Genomic DNA, 18131 nt, shown 5'->3' with positions numbered 1-18131 from the left:
CACATGTGTGCATGTGTGTGGACTACTGTAATATTACAGGTATTGAAATGAACAATGCAACTTCCTTATACAAAAAGAATATATATAATTTTTTTTAATAAAAAATCAAATATCGATACAGTATCGCCACGCAAAGTATCGCGATACTACTACGTATCGATTTCCCCCCCACCCCACCCCTAGAGCAGTGGTTCCCAAAGTCGGGGTCGCGACCCAAAGGTGGGCCGCGAGCAGCCACGGATGGGCCGCGAGATGATTTAAAAAAAAAAAAAAAAAAAAAAAAAAAAAATTTAATTTTTAATTTTTTTATTTTAATTTTGTTTGTCAGGTCACTGAACTTAGAAGCAGGCCAGGACAGTGTTTCTAGTTGTATTCTAAAATTCTATTCTATTGTATTCTAAAATGTGACTATATGGTTTTATATTAACTTAATAAATAAACAAAAACGAAAAATCTACTTATTTCAACGAACATTTCAAACTAAATAACAGATTATGCACATAAAACGCTGAAAACAACCGAAGCAACAATAGTATTTTAATGAGGCTATTATTATTATCATTATTATTTTGCAACAAGTTAGCCCTCTCATAAATAGCACATATAAATGAATAACTAACTTGAACTAACTTAATAGGATTGAAGTGATATTTGGCTTAAAAAATCGGTCGCCTGGCAAAAAAAAAAAAAAAAAGGCCAGACGATGTGCATTGGGCCGCGGCTCTCTGACGCCTTATTTTCTGGGCCCCGGCCTGAAAAGTTTGGGAACCCCTGCCCTAGAGCATACAGAGCTATACAAAGTACTGGTGATAATAATGATAACAGTATTGGGTGGCAGGATTCAATCAAACAGAAAGTCTTTCTCTGGTCTGCATCCCCTTAACAATTGTATGTATTGAGCTGTACTGTACTGTACCCATTCTGCAATCTGTTAATAAACGTTTCAATCAATCAATCAATCAATAGTGATGATGGTAATACACATGTTCCAAACCGTAACAACACACTGCACCAGAGTCTGTGATTAAGAGTCAGACAGTCCTAACAGTTCTCAAGTTCACCAGCCGTTAGTTAGTTCTCCAGCAATTGGCAGAAGTCTGTGCCCACGGTTGTGGAGCCTGATGGCACACTGGCATGAAGGGCTGGCCGGGGAGGTTAGTGGTGTGTCGTGGGGGGGGGGGGGGGGGGGGGGGTAAGTATATGGCTGAATGTGCTCCTCATCTTGGCTAGCTCCTCATAGGGGGGGTGAGAGGAGTTGGAAGAACAGCCATCAGTATTAGGGACGCACCGATCCGACTTTTTCAGTCCCGATACCGAATACCTGGGCTTTGGGTATCGGCCGATGCCGAGTACCGATCCGATACCCATTGTTCAATTAATAAACTGTATGCCACACTGTGTGGAAGAGACTGGGATCATTCTTTTGTGCAAGGCAACATCAGGCTTGACTTAAAAACATTACTTTTCTAACTTTTCCTAACAAATGAACACATAGATATAAATGTACTCAATTATTATTTATTATTTAATTTATTATTATATATATAAAAAAAAAATATAATAATCAGATTTCTTTTTTTGATACCCGATCCAGCTATTTTAGTCATATCGGATCCGATATCAATATCGGATCGGTGCATCCCTAATCAGTATGTGTCTTTGTTGTGTACAGTATGCTTTGTAAAGAGTTATTATCATACCTTTTTCCCAGCGATTTACAAACGAAGACCACCTGGCCGTCCACAAACATAAACATGAGATGACACTGAAGTTTGGTCCGGCGAGGAGTGACAGCGTCATCGTCGCCGGTAAGTAGGGCTGCAGCACGATTCTTGCTCAAATATGAATATGAAATATGAAGAGGGAGGAGCTGGAGCCGGAATCGAACCGGGAACCTTTCAGATTGCCAGATGACCGGTCGACCTCCTGAGCCACTGTCTCCCCCGTATCTGTCATATCACATTGTAATTTGTATGGGAAATGTATACCGTCAAATACCTTTATACCGTCAAATACCTTTATACCGTCAAATACCTTTATACCCCTAGGATGCTTGATATTGGCTTTTTTACCGATACCGATATACTTATATTGTCCAACTCTTAATTTCCGATACCGATATCAACCGATACCGATATATGCAGGGTTTCCCCCCCAAAAAAACGGAATAATTTCAGGTAATTAACATTACATATCTCTTGTTGTGGAATTAACACAACATTATGCATACTTTTTGGTCGGCTACGTGGCGCAGTGGGCAAGGCACTCGCAACGAATGCTGGAGACTGGGCTCGAACAGGATGCCTCGCTTTCAGTTTAGCTGGTCGTCCACAGTAATACACATTGGCCGTATTACGGGGAGGGAAACTGAAGGGTGGGGATCGGGCGTTGTGGACAGCGACTCCTACAGGTCGGTTGGTGCGCCTGCGCAGTAGAATCAAGAAGCGACGGGGGCGGGGCCCCTCCAAAGCCCAGACCCCTGACGCTGAAAGATTGAGCTGCGCAGGTGAAAAGATGCGACGGCTGTTACCTCGAGTAACGGAGGGGACTCGTGCTATGTATGACTTAGTCCACATTGCAGTCGGCTTGTGGGAGGCAAGAAACAACGTTCGAAGACAGGGGAGGGTTGAATTGGACGATATGAAAATTGGGATGGGAGAAAAAATAGAAAATGGGAGAAAAAGTGGATCAAAAAACCAAAAAAACATTATGCATACTTTTGACAATGAATAAAATCTGAATTAGTTCTTACTTGCTTGCCTGGGTAAATAAAGGTTATAGAAATGTATTTTTTTTTTTTTTTTTTTTTTTTTTTTTGAAAACCGATACAGATATTTTCCGATATCACATTTTAATGCCAATATCGGCCGATAATATCGGTAGGCCGATAATATCGGACATCCCTAGATACCCTCAAATCCCTTTACCACATTTATTTTTTAAACAACAATTTCCCCAGACTTCTTTGGCGGGAGCCAGAGATATGACCGGCAGCAAGGTTATCAAAAGATCTTCTTCCATTTCAGACCAAACGCCCACGCCGACCCGCTTCCTGAAGAACTGTGAGGAGGTCGGCCTGTTCAACGAACTCACGAGTCCCTTTGAGCACGACTTCAAAAAGGCGTCTGAAGATGACATCAAGAAGGTCGTTCCCACCGCTTTACTCCTGGTCAGTCCATCTCTCCGCTTTCATTTCTGTTGACCCTTTCACTACCACACTACAGCAGGTTAACCCTTGGTTCTGTAGTGTGATAGTAAAGGGTTAACCGTCTGTAGTGTGATAGTGAAAGGGTCAACCTGCTGTTGAGTGGCAGTGAAAGGGTTAACCTTCCGTATTGTGACAGTGAAAGGGTTAAGCGTTTGGTAGTGCAGCAGTGAAAGGGTTAAGTTAAGTTGAACCTTTATTAACCATTTCGCTACCACACTACAGATGGTTACCCTTTCACTGTCACAATTAGGGATGGGTACCGTTCACATTTGAACCGGTACCTGTGAATCGATACCGGTACCCAACGGTACCTTTTTTCTGTACTTTAGTCTCTAAAAATTGTATCTACCTACCTCAGTTGTAAAAAAAAAATCAAAACGTAATATTTAATAAATAAATAATGTATTATTATTACTTTATTATTATTTACATCTTACTCATGTAAAGTATTTTTACAACTGATTAAACAAACAAACAATCTAGCAGCAATGAACTACTCTGCTGCTGATTGAGTATTCTAGCAGTCATTTTCGCTCCACACTCACTGTGTGCTTCTCCCCCGCTTTGGAGAAGACCCGCTCTGCGGTGTGTGTGTGTGTGTGGCTTGTTTACAGACGTCACATCCTCTACCCTTCTGTCCCGAGTTGTGCCGGCTTGCACTGTAGCCCTAGGAGCTAACGTTATGTCCCACAGTTAGCTAACGTCAGCTTAAGAACGTTAAACGGGTTACAAATATAAATATGTGAAACTATGGAAGGAGTAAGCCGACCGCTAAAAAGAGAACCCACCACGGCAGAGAGAGCACATAACAAAAGAACGTTTCGAGAGGAGTGGAAGTTTGGAGATAGACAGTAGTGTTTCAAGAGACTGGCTACAGTAATATGATGCTGGGCTGTAGTGATCAGTTGTTCCGTGTGGCGCAAGTATGTAAAAAAGAAAAACAGAAACAACACGTTTGTCATCTGTAGTAAATAAATGAAGCTGGAATCCATTCGTGACCATGAACAGAGCCAGTGTCCCATTGTGGCCCGGATTCAATCTCCTCCTCTCCTCTAAAGATGCTCGTGGCTAGGCTAACAGCCATGTCAGACAGAGCAGATGTGGAAACTGAGCTACACTTTCTAACAACCTGCCCACAACCAAGATATCAGAGACATATACTCCCCAGTCCCCAATATGAATTGCAAACACCCAAAGAGAGAGGCTCATTAGGCTTGCATTTCTTTGCATCAAAGATGCTACAATCTTCAGCTTTCAAAAAGATGCTGTGTTTGACCAAGTGTTTGTATTACCCTTCCCTGCTTTGCACGTCGCGTTACAAATGTTGCAGAGAGCGTTGTCAGCATCTATTTTCATAAAGTGTAACCACACTTGCGACCGTTTTTGACTTGCCATATTGCCCCGACTGCTTTACCTATAGTCAAATGTATTGTGCGCAACTGCGTTTGTGCGGTTTCGTTTAGCGATAAACGAAACCTTGACATCATCGGACTTAACATATATATACATTTTACGAATAATAATCATAATTTTTTTTTATTTAAATTTTTTTATACCGACAACGGTATCTCACGTGAATCGATACTCGGTAGTACCGACGTGTTTCGATAAGTACCTTTTAAAAGTACCGAATTCGGTACCCATCCCTAGTCACAATACGGAAGGTTGACCCAGTACCTTGGTCAAGGGCAACGGCAGGAAAACTAACTAATGTCTTTTGGCATGTTGGTTAGCAGGTTTTGTTCCACAACGTACAGCCTTTGATCTTTTGACGTTCACGTTTTCCGTCACATAGTTACCGCTGGACTTGTCACCTCTGGTGACACCTATTATGAGAAACAAAATGGAGGAATACGCAGTCGCAGCCATGGAGGCACAGCGGGACAGCCCGCTGCCTTACCCAGAATCCACCACGAGCGATGACAAGGTAAAGGCCTTGCTTACACACGCTACTTCCTGTAACCTAACCAATCACAGAGAGGTCACAGAGCTGTCATGTTGTAGCCAGTGGTTCCCAACCTAGTCCAGAGAACTTTAGGCAAAGTAATCATATTTGAGAGAGATCAATCATTTTATATGCGTGTCCTGGAAGGAAAAAAAAGGTTGGGAACCACTGTCAGAATGTCCTATTTTATTTTGTATTTGTCTCACATGATTCTGATTCCGCAAAAAGAAATGCTTTGTAATGTCGGTCCTGACTTTACTGAGATTCTAATGTCTTCTAAATTATTTGTCATGTTTTTCAGTGCAAATATAGACCATTTTACTGTTTGTAAACATTGACAACGTTTTTGGGCCGTGCGTGAACATTCGCTTTTGTCAGTCTCGAGGGACATTCTCCGGATGAAACCTCACGGCGTGCAATGACCTTCTTTCATCCAGGACGTCTCCCAAAAAGACTCACGTGCAGTTTGGGTTTTCCAAGAAAAGGGTCTATTAACACTTTGGTTGCCACTGGTTAACATGGTAAAACATGGTTGAATGCCAGCACCCACTTCAATGATAGCGCTGTGAACGCATAATCTATGTCTTAAATTATGGCTGTGTCTAATCTGCCCGTCGCTTATCAATGACTTGTTTGCAGTCAACATTGTCAACATTTTTAATCGGTTCATTTCCGTTTTATAGCATTTTGAAAAGCCCTTGTTTTCTTGAAAGTTTCAGGAAAATATAAAGATTCCGTGATAAACGGCATTTACTGGAATATTCTGGAATACACAAAAAACGTTGTCATTTCTCTGCCTATTTATTAATCGTTTTCAAATAAACGCTAGATTATCGATAGTATATGTGTACTTATACACGCTAGAGAACCAATCTGAAAAATCTATTCTCTTATTTCCTGATCAGCGCGCACACACACACACAGTCCACACACACACACACACACACACACACACACACACACACACACACACATGGGGCAAACGCTGATATATAGGTGAAAACAGATCAGATTACCCCAAGACTGGTCAAATAGATTCCTTACCTCATATCATTCCAATTCCTGATCACCATTCCAAATATCGATCGCGTTTATTGATTCAGCGCTGGGTACTGTACATATGTATGTACAAGCGTCCGTGGCACTCAAAGTGTTAAAGGAACACGCCAACCTTTTGGGAAATTTGCTTATTTGCCATCTACCCTGGACTGGAGTTAGACAAGCAGATACATATGGAACAATCACTGGGCGCAGTGATTTCATCACCTCAAAAGCCCCCGTTTTACAAAAAGCAACAGGGCTTTTGAGGTGATGAAATCACTGCGCCCAGGCAGCAGTGGTTCGGCAAAAAATTGTTCAGAGTAGGGGTGGACGGTATAAACGGTATACGGTATAAACGGTATGAATTTGCTCTACGGTATGGATTTTGACTATACCTTGTAACCGGTAGAGCAGCTCTAAAATAGCAATGACGTCATGTAACCACAGCGCGACTATTTCACTCGCATTTGCCCCTAAAAATAGATAGAATTAGTCATAGATAATAGATATGTGCAAACTGGAAAAAGTTATTTAGGAGGCTTCGCGCAGTGGGCGTGTCAACACACAATTGTCATTTCATAATAAACACATATCACCACGGCGCACAGCAAGTTTCAATTTCAGTTCCTGGCATTTTTAACCAGTGGAGAAAGGTAAGATATTTCCCTATCGTTTTTCTTATATGAATTATTCTACGTTAATAAAACATACCTGGTGATCAACTACAGTTTGCTGTGAACATTATGATGTGTAGTGTTCTGACGGCTGGGCAGCGCGAGCTGGATGTTGGATTTTGCGAGAAGCATTATGCAGCTGCAGAGCCGCAGAATCCACCATAACCCACCCATCTGTACCGGCACCGTGCAGTACTCCAATTCAGCCATTGGCAATTCAGCTGTTGGGTGGGGGGCGCTGTTGAGCGGTCCCCAGATAGAGCCTTAAAACAGCTGAATCTGCTGCTCTGCAGCGACATACTCTTTGCAAATAAGTCGTTGCGAGGTGGAGAGAGTCATCACGCAAACCCACGAAAATGTTGCCGGTCTCTCTCTGCCAAATTTCTCAGTTCTTCGCTTGATATAATTAATACAAATGTCCAATATAACGGAATTCGTTAGCTCATAAAAATGTGATTATAACAGACTGCTGTTTATTAACACTTTAATCGCCATGGGTTAAATTCATAATTTACCATCCCTCGCCAGCTCTATTTGTCTATGGAGAAGTTCCCCTTCTTTGCAGGGCTATAACTTTTTAAATTCTATTGCTAAATTGCCATTATTATGGCCCATTCAATGTCCTATATGTATTGTTCAGGGTGTAGCAACGTTAAACTTTTTCATTTACATATTCATACTAAAATATGGTCTAAAGTATAAGTATGTTTTTATCGTTTTCTGCAGCTTTCTTCAGAACGTGATTTATAGCCCTAAATGCATTATATTGATGATCAAATACAGTTTGGTAGGAATCTGTGCGAGATAAAAAAATTCAACTGGACGTGGTTCTAGAAGTTTCTATGCATCATCTGATGATGACCGGATGGGCGGGGGATCGTTTATAATTCCGTGGGCAGCGTTAGATGATTCATCCAGAGTGGGTCATATGTTCATCATAGCAGTTTATATGGAACACGTTAGAATAACGCTGAATATTACCGTGGCTTCCTCGCGCCGCTGGCAGATGAGCGTGGCACAGAATCTTTTCTATTATGGGATGGAGAAATGCCCGATCCATTTCCAGGTTGTATAATAGTATATACGTCCAAATCATGTTGTTTTTTCGAGTTATTTGCACCGATCGATGTTCACTGTGTCAATACGGAGTCTCGATAGCGATAGCGAGTGCCCGGACCACATATGGATGAGCACTACCGGTTCAAAGGTTAATTTCCGGTTGGCGATCTGCCGATCGGCCACCAGATGGTGCTCTTGAACCGCTAGAGAGTTGAGTGGAGCTTTGCAGTGTGTCTCAGGGCTCCGGAAAGGAAATAATGATTTCGATGACAGATTTTTGAAATATTGACATCAAAGACGAGTTACGGCGTCTTCGGCAGAATGAGCATGGCTAGGAATGACGTGTAAACTCGTCCATGGCGATCATAGTGTTAATGTCGGGCGACTGCCCACAGACACCCATTTGATTTAAAGTCGGCAGCAGCACGGAGTCTCGGGACTTATTTTATTTGGAATATAATGACTGTATGCAAAAGTAGCCTAGTTTTAAGTTAAAATATTATAAATCTACATGCCTTGAGGATGTCATTATTTATATAGCCTGCCTATCAGGCAAAAAAAATTATTCGAACGGAAACACTGATACCGTGATATATACCGTTACCGTCTATGCTTCAAATTATACCGTGATATAAATTTTAGACCATACCGTCCACCCCTAGTTCAGAGTATATATCTGCTTAGAAAACGAAAATATCTAATTATTATAAAAAACTATTCTCCACGTGGTAAATACACAGGTCACAACATGTTTACAGGAACATTTTGGTGTGTATTTCGTGACTGTTGGGAACTAGGCTACACTGGCACACCTACTTTCAGTGACTGGCGCTAAGCTAGGCTAACGGTGCGGCTGTTCCCTAAGCCTAATGCATGCACAGAGAAGAAAAGGGTATGTATCTGCCTGTCTGACTCCAGGGTAGATGGCAAATAAGCTAATTTCCCAGAAAGTTGGAGTGTTCCTTTAAGTGACTTTCTATGTTGTTGCTTAATCAGGCCTTTAACCTTGAACTGGAGAGCCTGGACTGGTCAGATGAACTCAATGGTACACTGGTTGAAGAAACATGGCTTGGTTTCAAAACCAAATTCTCAACAATACTAAACGACATGGCCCCCCTAAGAACCACCAGGGTAAAAAATCGCGCTGAGCCGTGGATGCACTCCGAAATACTGGCCGCTATGAAAACCAGAGACAAAAAATGCTCTGAGTTTCGTAAAAGTCAGTCAAAGCTTACTAAAAGCACGAGCAGTGAACTCCAAGCCCACGTGACTGAACTCAAACTAGAAAGAAACAGACTAAGAAACGACGTAAACTCCATGATCAAAACTGCAAAAAAGAATTTCATCAATGACAAAACTGAGGAAAACAAAAACAAACCACGTGAACTTTGGAAATTACTCAATAATCAACTAGGATGCAGTAAAAAACTTAAAACCAGATTCTCAAACATAAACATAAAAACGGACAACACGCTCATCACAGACAAGCTGGATGTAGCCAATTACTTAAACATTTTCTTCACAAACATAGCCACAACACTGGTAAACAAACTACCCTCCCACTCAGGGCTTTATGGGGTAGAACACATAGTAGCTTACTACAAAAACCTAGGGGTCCGCAAGGACGACTTCAAGCTGGAAATGGTAACAACAGATGAGGTACTCAATAAACTGAGCGCCCTCCAACCTAACAAGGCCACTGGCCATGACAACATCCCCTCCAAATTCCTCAGAGACTCAGCAGCCGCCATCACCCCAATCATCACACACATAATAAACCTCTCCATAAAACAGGGACACGTCCCCAAGGACTTCAAAATTGCGAGGGTGACCCCTCTGCACAAAAAGGGCAGCAAATTAGACCCAGGCAACTACCGCCCTGTTTCTATTCTCACCTCCATCTCGAAAGTCATGGAAAAAATAGTCTACGAACAGGTCGAAAAGTACCTGGCGGAAAAAAATCTAATCTACGAATTCCAATCTGGCTTCAGAACATCCCACTCCACTGACACATGCCTTCTCTATTTGAATGACCACATCAAACAAGAGGTGGACGCAGGCAAATACTGCGGCATGGTCATGCTGGACCTACAAAAGGCCTTTGACACGGTCAATCACTCCATTCTGATTGACAAGCTAAAAGCAATTGGTTTTGATAGTCTATCAGTGAGCTGGATGCAATCCTACCTTGAGGGGAGGGAACAGATGGTGGAGGTAAACGGTACCCTATCCCCCCCTCTCACAGTGAGCTGTGGTGTTCCACAAGGAAGCATACTAGGACCGCTACTGTTCCTAATTTATGCAAATGACATGTCGTCAGCTTGTGACTGCAACTTGTTCCTGTTTGCGGACGACTCAGCCCTGCTGGTCTCTGACAAGAACAAGTTACAGGTTGAAAAAACCCTCAGCTCGGAACTAGGCAGAATCTGCATATGGCTCGCTGATAACAAACTATCATTACACATGGGCAAAACAGAGTCCATTCTCTTCGGTTCAAATAACAAACTCAGCAAGACCGACGGCTTCTCAGTTACAGTGGGTGACAATATTGTCACAAGGAAAGATGAAATGACCTACCTGGGTTCCATCCTAGAGGCTAATCTCTCCTGTGACAAAATGGCATCCAATGTAATAAAAAAAGTCAACCAACGAACTCGATTCTTGTACCGGATCTCCTCTCTGGTAAACAAGAATACCCTGAAGACTCTGGCAGGAGCACTCATTCAGGGGTACTACGACTATGCTTGCACCTCATGGTACCAAAGCACCTCAAAGGCGCTAAAAACAAAATTACAAACATCTCAAAACAAACTGGTCAGACTACTGCTTGACCTTACTCCTAGAACCCACCTCACCCCTGCCCACTTTGACAACCTAGGATGGCTTAGAGTAGATGATAGAGTACAGCAACTTGCAATGGGCCTGGTCTACAAGATACACTACACGACCAAGGTACCCATGTACATGGCAAAATACTTCCCAAAGGTCAGTGAATACCACGATCACAACACCAGAGGGAGCTCCACAAATCATGTTAAACCCAGATTCGGCTCAAATAAGGGACTAAACACGTTTCGCAATTATGCCACATCAATGTGGAACGCCCTACCCAAAGCTGTAAAGGAATGTGGATCACTACCCACTTTCAAAACCTCTCTCAAGAGACACCTACGGGAGACTGCAATTCAACACTGGCCCCTGTAAATATCCTAACCCAACCCCCTCCAATGTACAGTCATTTACCTAGTATGGTTTTGTCAATAGTCCAATGTACAATTTTGTTTGTTTGTACAGAGTCTCCCCCCCCTCAATGTACAGTTTTGCTTGTTTATACAGTGTGCCCCCCCCCCCCCCCCCAACCACCTCCAATGTAAATTACCCAGTATGGTTGTCAATATCCCAGTGTACCCAACCCCCCCCACCCAACCTCCTCCAATGTACAGTTTCTACGTCAAATGTATATACTCCCTTTTCTTGACTCCTTCTGTATCACAAACAGTACTGTATTTGCAAATCTGGTATGTCATAAATGTATAGATGTAGCAGTACTGACTATCTGTATGTCATGTATGTCATATATGTCCTGATGAATTGAAAATGGGGGACCCTGGTGTAAACAAGACGAAAGTCTTTCTCTGGTCTGCATCCCCTTAACAATTGTGTGTATTGAGCTGTACTGTATTGTACCCATTCTGCAATCTGTTAATAAAGTTTTCAATCAATCAATCAATCAATCAGCTCAGTTGCCTGAAATATAACACAATACTAACACTGCTGCACAGAATGATTATTAAATCAAATATCCTGAAGGCTATTGTTTAATTTCTTTTACCACCGGTTCCATTAAATACATATTTATTTTCATTCTGTTAGCACATTGTTATCTACGGGAATAAATCAGGCAACATGTAGATTATTATTTGATCATGAAAATTTGTTTTTAAAGGGATTCTTTGAGCCTTGTTTTTCTACCAAACAATCTCCACATTGTGGGGAAAAGGTTTCTGTGTTACTGGTTCAGTTAGCGTCATTAGCATTCCTCATTCAAGGCAATGGGCACCATTAGCCACAAGCTAACAACAATATCGCTACTAATAATTATTTTCCCCCTCAAAGGGTAAGTTCAGAAGTTTGTACCCCTAGCTATATTTCCTACTTTCTAATTGAGTATAAATTAAGCATTAGCCACAAAACGAATGCAAAATCAATTACTAACACCAGTGGGAAACACCTCTGAACTTTACCCTTTAACCGAGGTGCAGACACAGAAACCTTTTCTCCGGGTAAAGAAAGATAAGACTACGATTCGAAAAAGGAAATTACAGGGGATTTATTTATTTTTATTTTTAAGAGAATTGTTTTGAATTCAGCTAAGGTGTCATATGGTGTTTTCAGGACTTATCTCTGCAGCCAAGCTCACTGTCAACCTCCACTATAGTCCGTCCAGCCTCCTTCCAAGTTCCCAAAGTACTGCTAGCCACCTCAGAGGCGGCCACTGTTGTAATTCAGCAAGCTCTCCCATCGCCAACTAGCTCTGTTATTACCCAAGTCCCGCTCACTCATAGGCCTCTAGTGTAAGTAACAACTCAAAATGTTACTTCTTCTTCTTTTTTTTTTTTTTTTTTTTTTTTACATTATAGAGCATTTCTCGTTCATATTTTCTTTTTATATTCACTGGGTTTCCTTTGTCCTTTTGTGCCGTTTGGTTTTTGGTTTCAGACTTTGCATTTGATAAGGTGTGTCATTTGTCATTAGTTTATTTTCATTCCATGGTCATTTATTTATTTATTTGTTCACAAGCTGGGTTTTTGTTTGTTTGTTTGTTTGTTAATGTGAGAGACGATAGAGTGCGCCGGTCACGTGGTACTGATCGCCGTAATCACCACGCGGTTCCGACAGAATATCGTTCAGTTTCGACGACTCAATCCTTCTCCTCCTTTACGTGGTCCAGAATACTCCAAGCAACATGGTTAAACAGGGTATCTCTGCTGGGTATTTAAAAATCTATTTAAGGCCTTAAAAGGTATTAAAAAGTCATGACAACTCGTCTGGCGAGAGCTTGTATGGAACGCAAGAATTTAAAGTGCAGCCGCCAGTTCAGTTCAGTAGTAGTAGTATATAACTAAGGACATAGTTTACCAATAAGAAGGAAACATTTGATTAGATTAGATTAAAATGTGTTGTCACTAGCAAGAACAGTACAACCAAAATAAGTTTGGCATCCAACCAAAGTAATATACAATGTACATATATATATTTGTAAATATATTTACAATGTAAATATATTTACAATGTGGCCATTCAAGTGAAATTTTCACCAGACTTTGGTATTGACTCAGGGAATCCAGACAAAAAATCTAAACATTAAAGTCCATACATAAATAAAGTTAAGTGTAATAAAGTGGAATGGCATAGGAAAAAAGTATTGAACACACTAACTGAAATGTATTCAATATTTAGTGGAGAAGCCTTTGTTTGTAATGACAGCTTCAAGGACGCTTTCTGTATGATGTAACTAATCACCCGCAGTATTCAGGTGTGATTTTGGCCCATTCCTCTACACAGATTGTCTTTAAATCTTGAAGATTGCGGAGGGGCCTCTTGTGAATCTGGATCTTCAGATGCTTCCACAAATGTTCAATTGGGTTTAAGTCAGGTGATTGACTGGGCCATTCCAACAAGTTGATTTTCTTTCTCTGAAACCAACTGTGAGTTTCCTTTGCTGTTTGCTTTGGATCGTTGTCCTGCTGGAAGGTCCACCCACGTGTCATCCTCAGCATCCTGGTGGATGGCAGCAGGTTCCTCTCAAGAATCTCTCTGTACATGGCTCCATTCATTGTTCTTTCAATGATATGAAGTCTGCCAGTACCAGGAGAGGAGAAGCAGCCCCACACCATGATACTTCTACCTCCAAACTTCACTGTTGGTATAGTGTTATTCGGGTAATGTGCAGTGCCATTTCTCCTCCAAACATGGTGTGTTGTGTGACATTTTGGTCTCATCTGACCATCTGACATTTTGGTCTCATCTGACCAGAGTACATGCTCCCAGTAGTTCACTGGCTTGTCCAAATGTTCTTTGGCAAACTTTAAACAAGCTTCAACATGTCTTTTCTTCAGTATTGGAGTCTTGCGGGCTGAGCGCGCACAGAGGCCATGGCGGTGGAGTGCATTGCCTATGGTCCTTTCTGTCACAGTTGTTGTACGTGCTGCCTCCAAGACTTTCTGAGGCTCTTTCCTAGTATCCTTCTGACTCCATGATCAGAATTTTTTTGCGAGGAGCACCTGTGCATGGCCGGTTGATGATGGAGTGATGTTGCTTCCACTTACGGATAATGCCCCCAATGGTGCTTACTGGAAGATTCTGAAGTTGTGAAATACGTCTTTTGCCAATTCTATTTTCATGATTTGCAACAATCTGTTTGTGAAGGTCTTGAGAGCTCTTTGCTTTTACCCATTATTTTATGTTTCTTGTGTGGCACCTTGGTATCAAAAAATACATTTTATAGCCCATCAATATATTCTAACCCAGTTGACATTGTTAGCACAGATAGGAGGTAGAGTCGCCTCCTAGTTTTCAGCTAGTTCCTTGCCTTTCCTTGCTGTGGTCGTGTACTGCTTTTTCTTAGTGTGTTCAATACCTTTTTCCTGTTTCATTCCACTTTATTACACATAACTTTATTTACATATGGACTTTAATGTTTAGATTTCTTGTCTGGATTTCTTGAGTTAATACCAAAGTCTGGTGCAAATTTCGCTTAAATACGCTCATTGGAAATACATTTACTGAACAAAATGTTGATGTGTTCAATACTTATTTCCCCCACTGTATATAAACTTATATGGGTTATATGCAGGTGTATAAGTGTATATAGAAGGATTACAGATATAGATATAGTATCTACAGATATGTAAAGATAATTATATGCAGGTACATTCAGAAAGATATGGGTATATATATATATGCTGTAAATATATAAATGTATACCGTAATTCCTCTAATAGTAACCGGGTCTCAAATACAAGCCGGGTCTCTATTAATGGCCGGGTGCGCTCTTGAGCTAAGCAATTATAAGCCGGCCTCCTAATACAAGCCGGGTTACTAATATACTGAGCTGCATACTGAGCTAGTTACTTGATTTCACTTTGAAAACGTTGAAATGACCAGTGACCACCTGTAATTGCACTGTTTACTATTTCATACAGTACTTGGTTTCAATAAATGAACCCAGTACATTTTACTGGGTTCAAACTGACACAAAATGTTGATTTATTCATTATGATCCGTTTGAAAATTTGAAATATAGGCCTCCCTCTTATACAGGCCTCCTCCTAATACAAGCCTGGTACCCGCTACAGTTGAAACAAATACAAGCCGGGGTTACTATTAGAGGAATTACGGTATATACAGCACTATTGTACATGCTATCATACAGATTTACATGGGTAGACTATAGTATGAGGTAGGTCGTTATGATTATTATGAATACTATGATTACAGTGTAGGGCAGTTGACTAGTCACCCAAACAACTGCCTCTTAGAACTGCTGCGGTCAGGGCGGTTAGGTGGCCGAGCGGAGATTGCGTTCGTCACCAGCCCCGGAGCTGTGAGCTCGATTCGCCTGTTCGAATCCAGCTCACAGCTCCGGGGTTGTCACCAGCTTGGCTGGCCGTCTGCACTGATACAATTGGCTGTATCAGAGGGTGGGAGAAGCTGGCGGGGTGGGTCCGGGTCGTTGTAAACAGCGACTCCTACAGTTCGGTCGGGGCGCCTGCTAAGCGCGGATTGGACGTGAGGGGGATAGTGTGGTCCTCCCACACGCTACGCCCTCTCAATGAGAATCCGCGCTGCCAGGTGAAAAGAAGCGGTGATTGGCTGGACGTGTGTCGGAGGAAGCACGTGGTAGCCTCCACTCTCCCAGATGATCTGACTGTGGGGGGTAAGTGCGCAGCTATCAGGAAGGGACTGGGAATTGGCATACGACTAACATTGGGATGGGAGAAAATCGGAGGAAAATGGAGGGGGAAAAAGAAAAAAAAAAAAAAAAAAAAAGAACTGCTGCGGTCAGGCAAGCGCTACCGGAGTCTCATGGCCAGTACAGAGAGAGTCAGAAGGAGCTTATATCCCCAGGCCATCAGGATGCTCAACGACAATGACACTATGTAACAACCCATCATCTACACACACGGCACACACATCCACATGTACACACTCACTTTAAACAAACACTTGAAGCATAGCGATAAACATAGTTTATAGCATCAAATTAGTATTTAGATAAACCACAGAAAAAAATCACGTTATAAAAATAAGGCGTTTCTAAGAAAAAACGATTTGTAATGTCCATTTATGTAGCATTTATGAACATGTGCGCCGCCATTTTGTTGCTGACGTCACGGTGTTGGTTTGGTGTATACACTGGGTTAGCTGCATAGTAAACATGGACTGTCGGGTCAGTCAAATGTTGCCTACCAAACAACGGGACCGCGGTGGTTCTTTTTGTATTGCTCCTGGCTGTTCAAACTAATTTTACCGTGTGAAAGAGAGAGGAAAGTTGGTTAATTTCCACAAGCTACCAGTGAAAAAAACAGTGTTGTTGGCACGTTGGCTCAGGCTGGCTGTACTCAGGCGGCGCGATCAGCCTGTTGGACAGGGAATGAAGATCTCCAGCGAACACTTCATTGCCTCAGATTATGTTGTTGTTGTTGTTGTTGTTGTTGTTGTTGTTGTTGTTGTTGTTGTTGTTGTTGTCCAGAAGACCACTAATCAGCTTCCCTCAAGTTTCAAGTTTTCAAGTTTCTTTAATAGTTGTCATACAGAAGTACAGAATACTTTTATACAAAATGCTTCTTACTGTTTCGCTCCAGAGACTGTGCAAGACAAGATAAGTATGAAATAAAATAACATAGTATAGCATGTAAATTAGAAGTAAAAAATGAGGTCACAGTGTTCAGTATAGACATATGTACAATGTTCGATGCATAATAGACGTAACTGAGTTACCATATAACAATATACTATGCAGTGTACTAATATACAATACTATATAGTGCAAAGCAGAAATGGGATGAGGTACAATTTAGGTACAATTTACAGTAGGTGTACGAGTTGTAGTGCAAATCCTTTACCAATAAATATAAAGTGTAAAGTGTGTTTAGGTGTTCTAAAGTGTGTAAAGTGGGTGCTGCAGTGAGTTGTTTGTTTAAAGTGAGTGTGTGCGTGTGGATGTGTGTGCTGTGCAGCGTTTCCGTTAGCCGGTAATTACCGGTATTTGACCGGCAAAATCTGTTGAAGTCCGACATATTTAATCTCTCCGGTCTTAATGTCCGGTGAAAATAATTCCCTGAGTCTAAGCACAATTTGATTATTTGAATTGTATTAAAATAGGCTAAAATTAAATAGCCTATGCGATGAACGAAACAATCATTACATTTGTTTCATCGTTGCTTCTAATAATGACAACGACGTTGTCAGCGAGAGCTTAGTGCTGGGTGTGCGAACTTTTGTGAAGCTGCAGAGCCGGAGCAGCAGCAGCAGCACAATAAGATAAGATAAGATAAGATATTCCTTTATTGATCCCCTTGGGGAAATTCAGGCATCATAGCAGCATGGGGGGGAGGGGGGGAGGGGTACAGGTAGTAAAACAACACAGTATACAGGTAGTAAAAGACAACACAGGCAGTGTAAACAATTTGATCAATATGGTCAATATAATTTACTATCTGACTAAATGCAGTACTCCAGCAGTACTCCAATTCAGCCATTTTGAATTCAATGTTGGGTGGGGGGCGCTGCTGTGCGGTCCCCAGAAAAGAGCCAATAACGGGTCCTACTAATCACCCCAAAGTACCAGAAAATACCAGAAAATACCAGAAAATACCAGAAACTACCCCAAAATACCCCAAAGTATACCCCAAAATACCAGAAACTACCCCAAAATACCCCAAAGTATACCCCAAAATACCAGAAACTACCCCAAAATACCAGAAAATACCAGAAAATACCAGAAAATACCAGAAACTACCCCAAAATACCCCAAAGTATACCCCAAAATACCAGAAACTACCCCAAAATACCAGAAAATACCAGAAACTACCCCAAAATACCCCAAAGTATACCCCAAAATACCAGAAACTACCCCAAAATACCCCAAAATACCAGAAAATACCAGAAAATACCAGAAAATACCAGAAACTACCCCAAA

General features: G+C 41.6%; 1 protein-coding gene across 1 annotated transcript in view; it reads left to right on the top strand.

Annotated features, from left to right (window-relative positions):
• atf2 (activating transcription factor 2) overlaps positions 1-18131 on the top strand; it is a gene marked incomplete at both ends in the record, with an annotated part of 100004 nt that overhangs the window by 10227 nt on the left and 71646 nt on the right. Inside the window, 4 exons of the mRNA XM_084315418.1 lie at positions 1712-1808; positions 3027-3145; positions 5004-5135; positions 12323-12501. Of these exons, the coding sequence (XP_084171544.1) occupies positions 1712-1808; positions 3027-3145; positions 5004-5135; positions 12323-12501 (527 nt within the window). The remainder of the gene's footprint in view (positions 1-1711; positions 1809-3026; positions 3146-5003; positions 5136-12322; positions 12502-18131) is intronic.

This window comes from Notolepis coatsorum (assembly GCF_963971535.1).
Source record: "Notolepis coatsorum genome assembly, chromosome: 5".
In the NCBI taxonomy this organism is placed as follows: domain Eukaryota; kingdom Metazoa; phylum Chordata; class Actinopteri; order Aulopiformes; family Paralepididae; genus Notolepis; species Notolepis coatsorum.
Note: the sequence above shows the minus strand (reverse complement) of the source record. Positions and strands in the feature narration are given on the sequence as shown.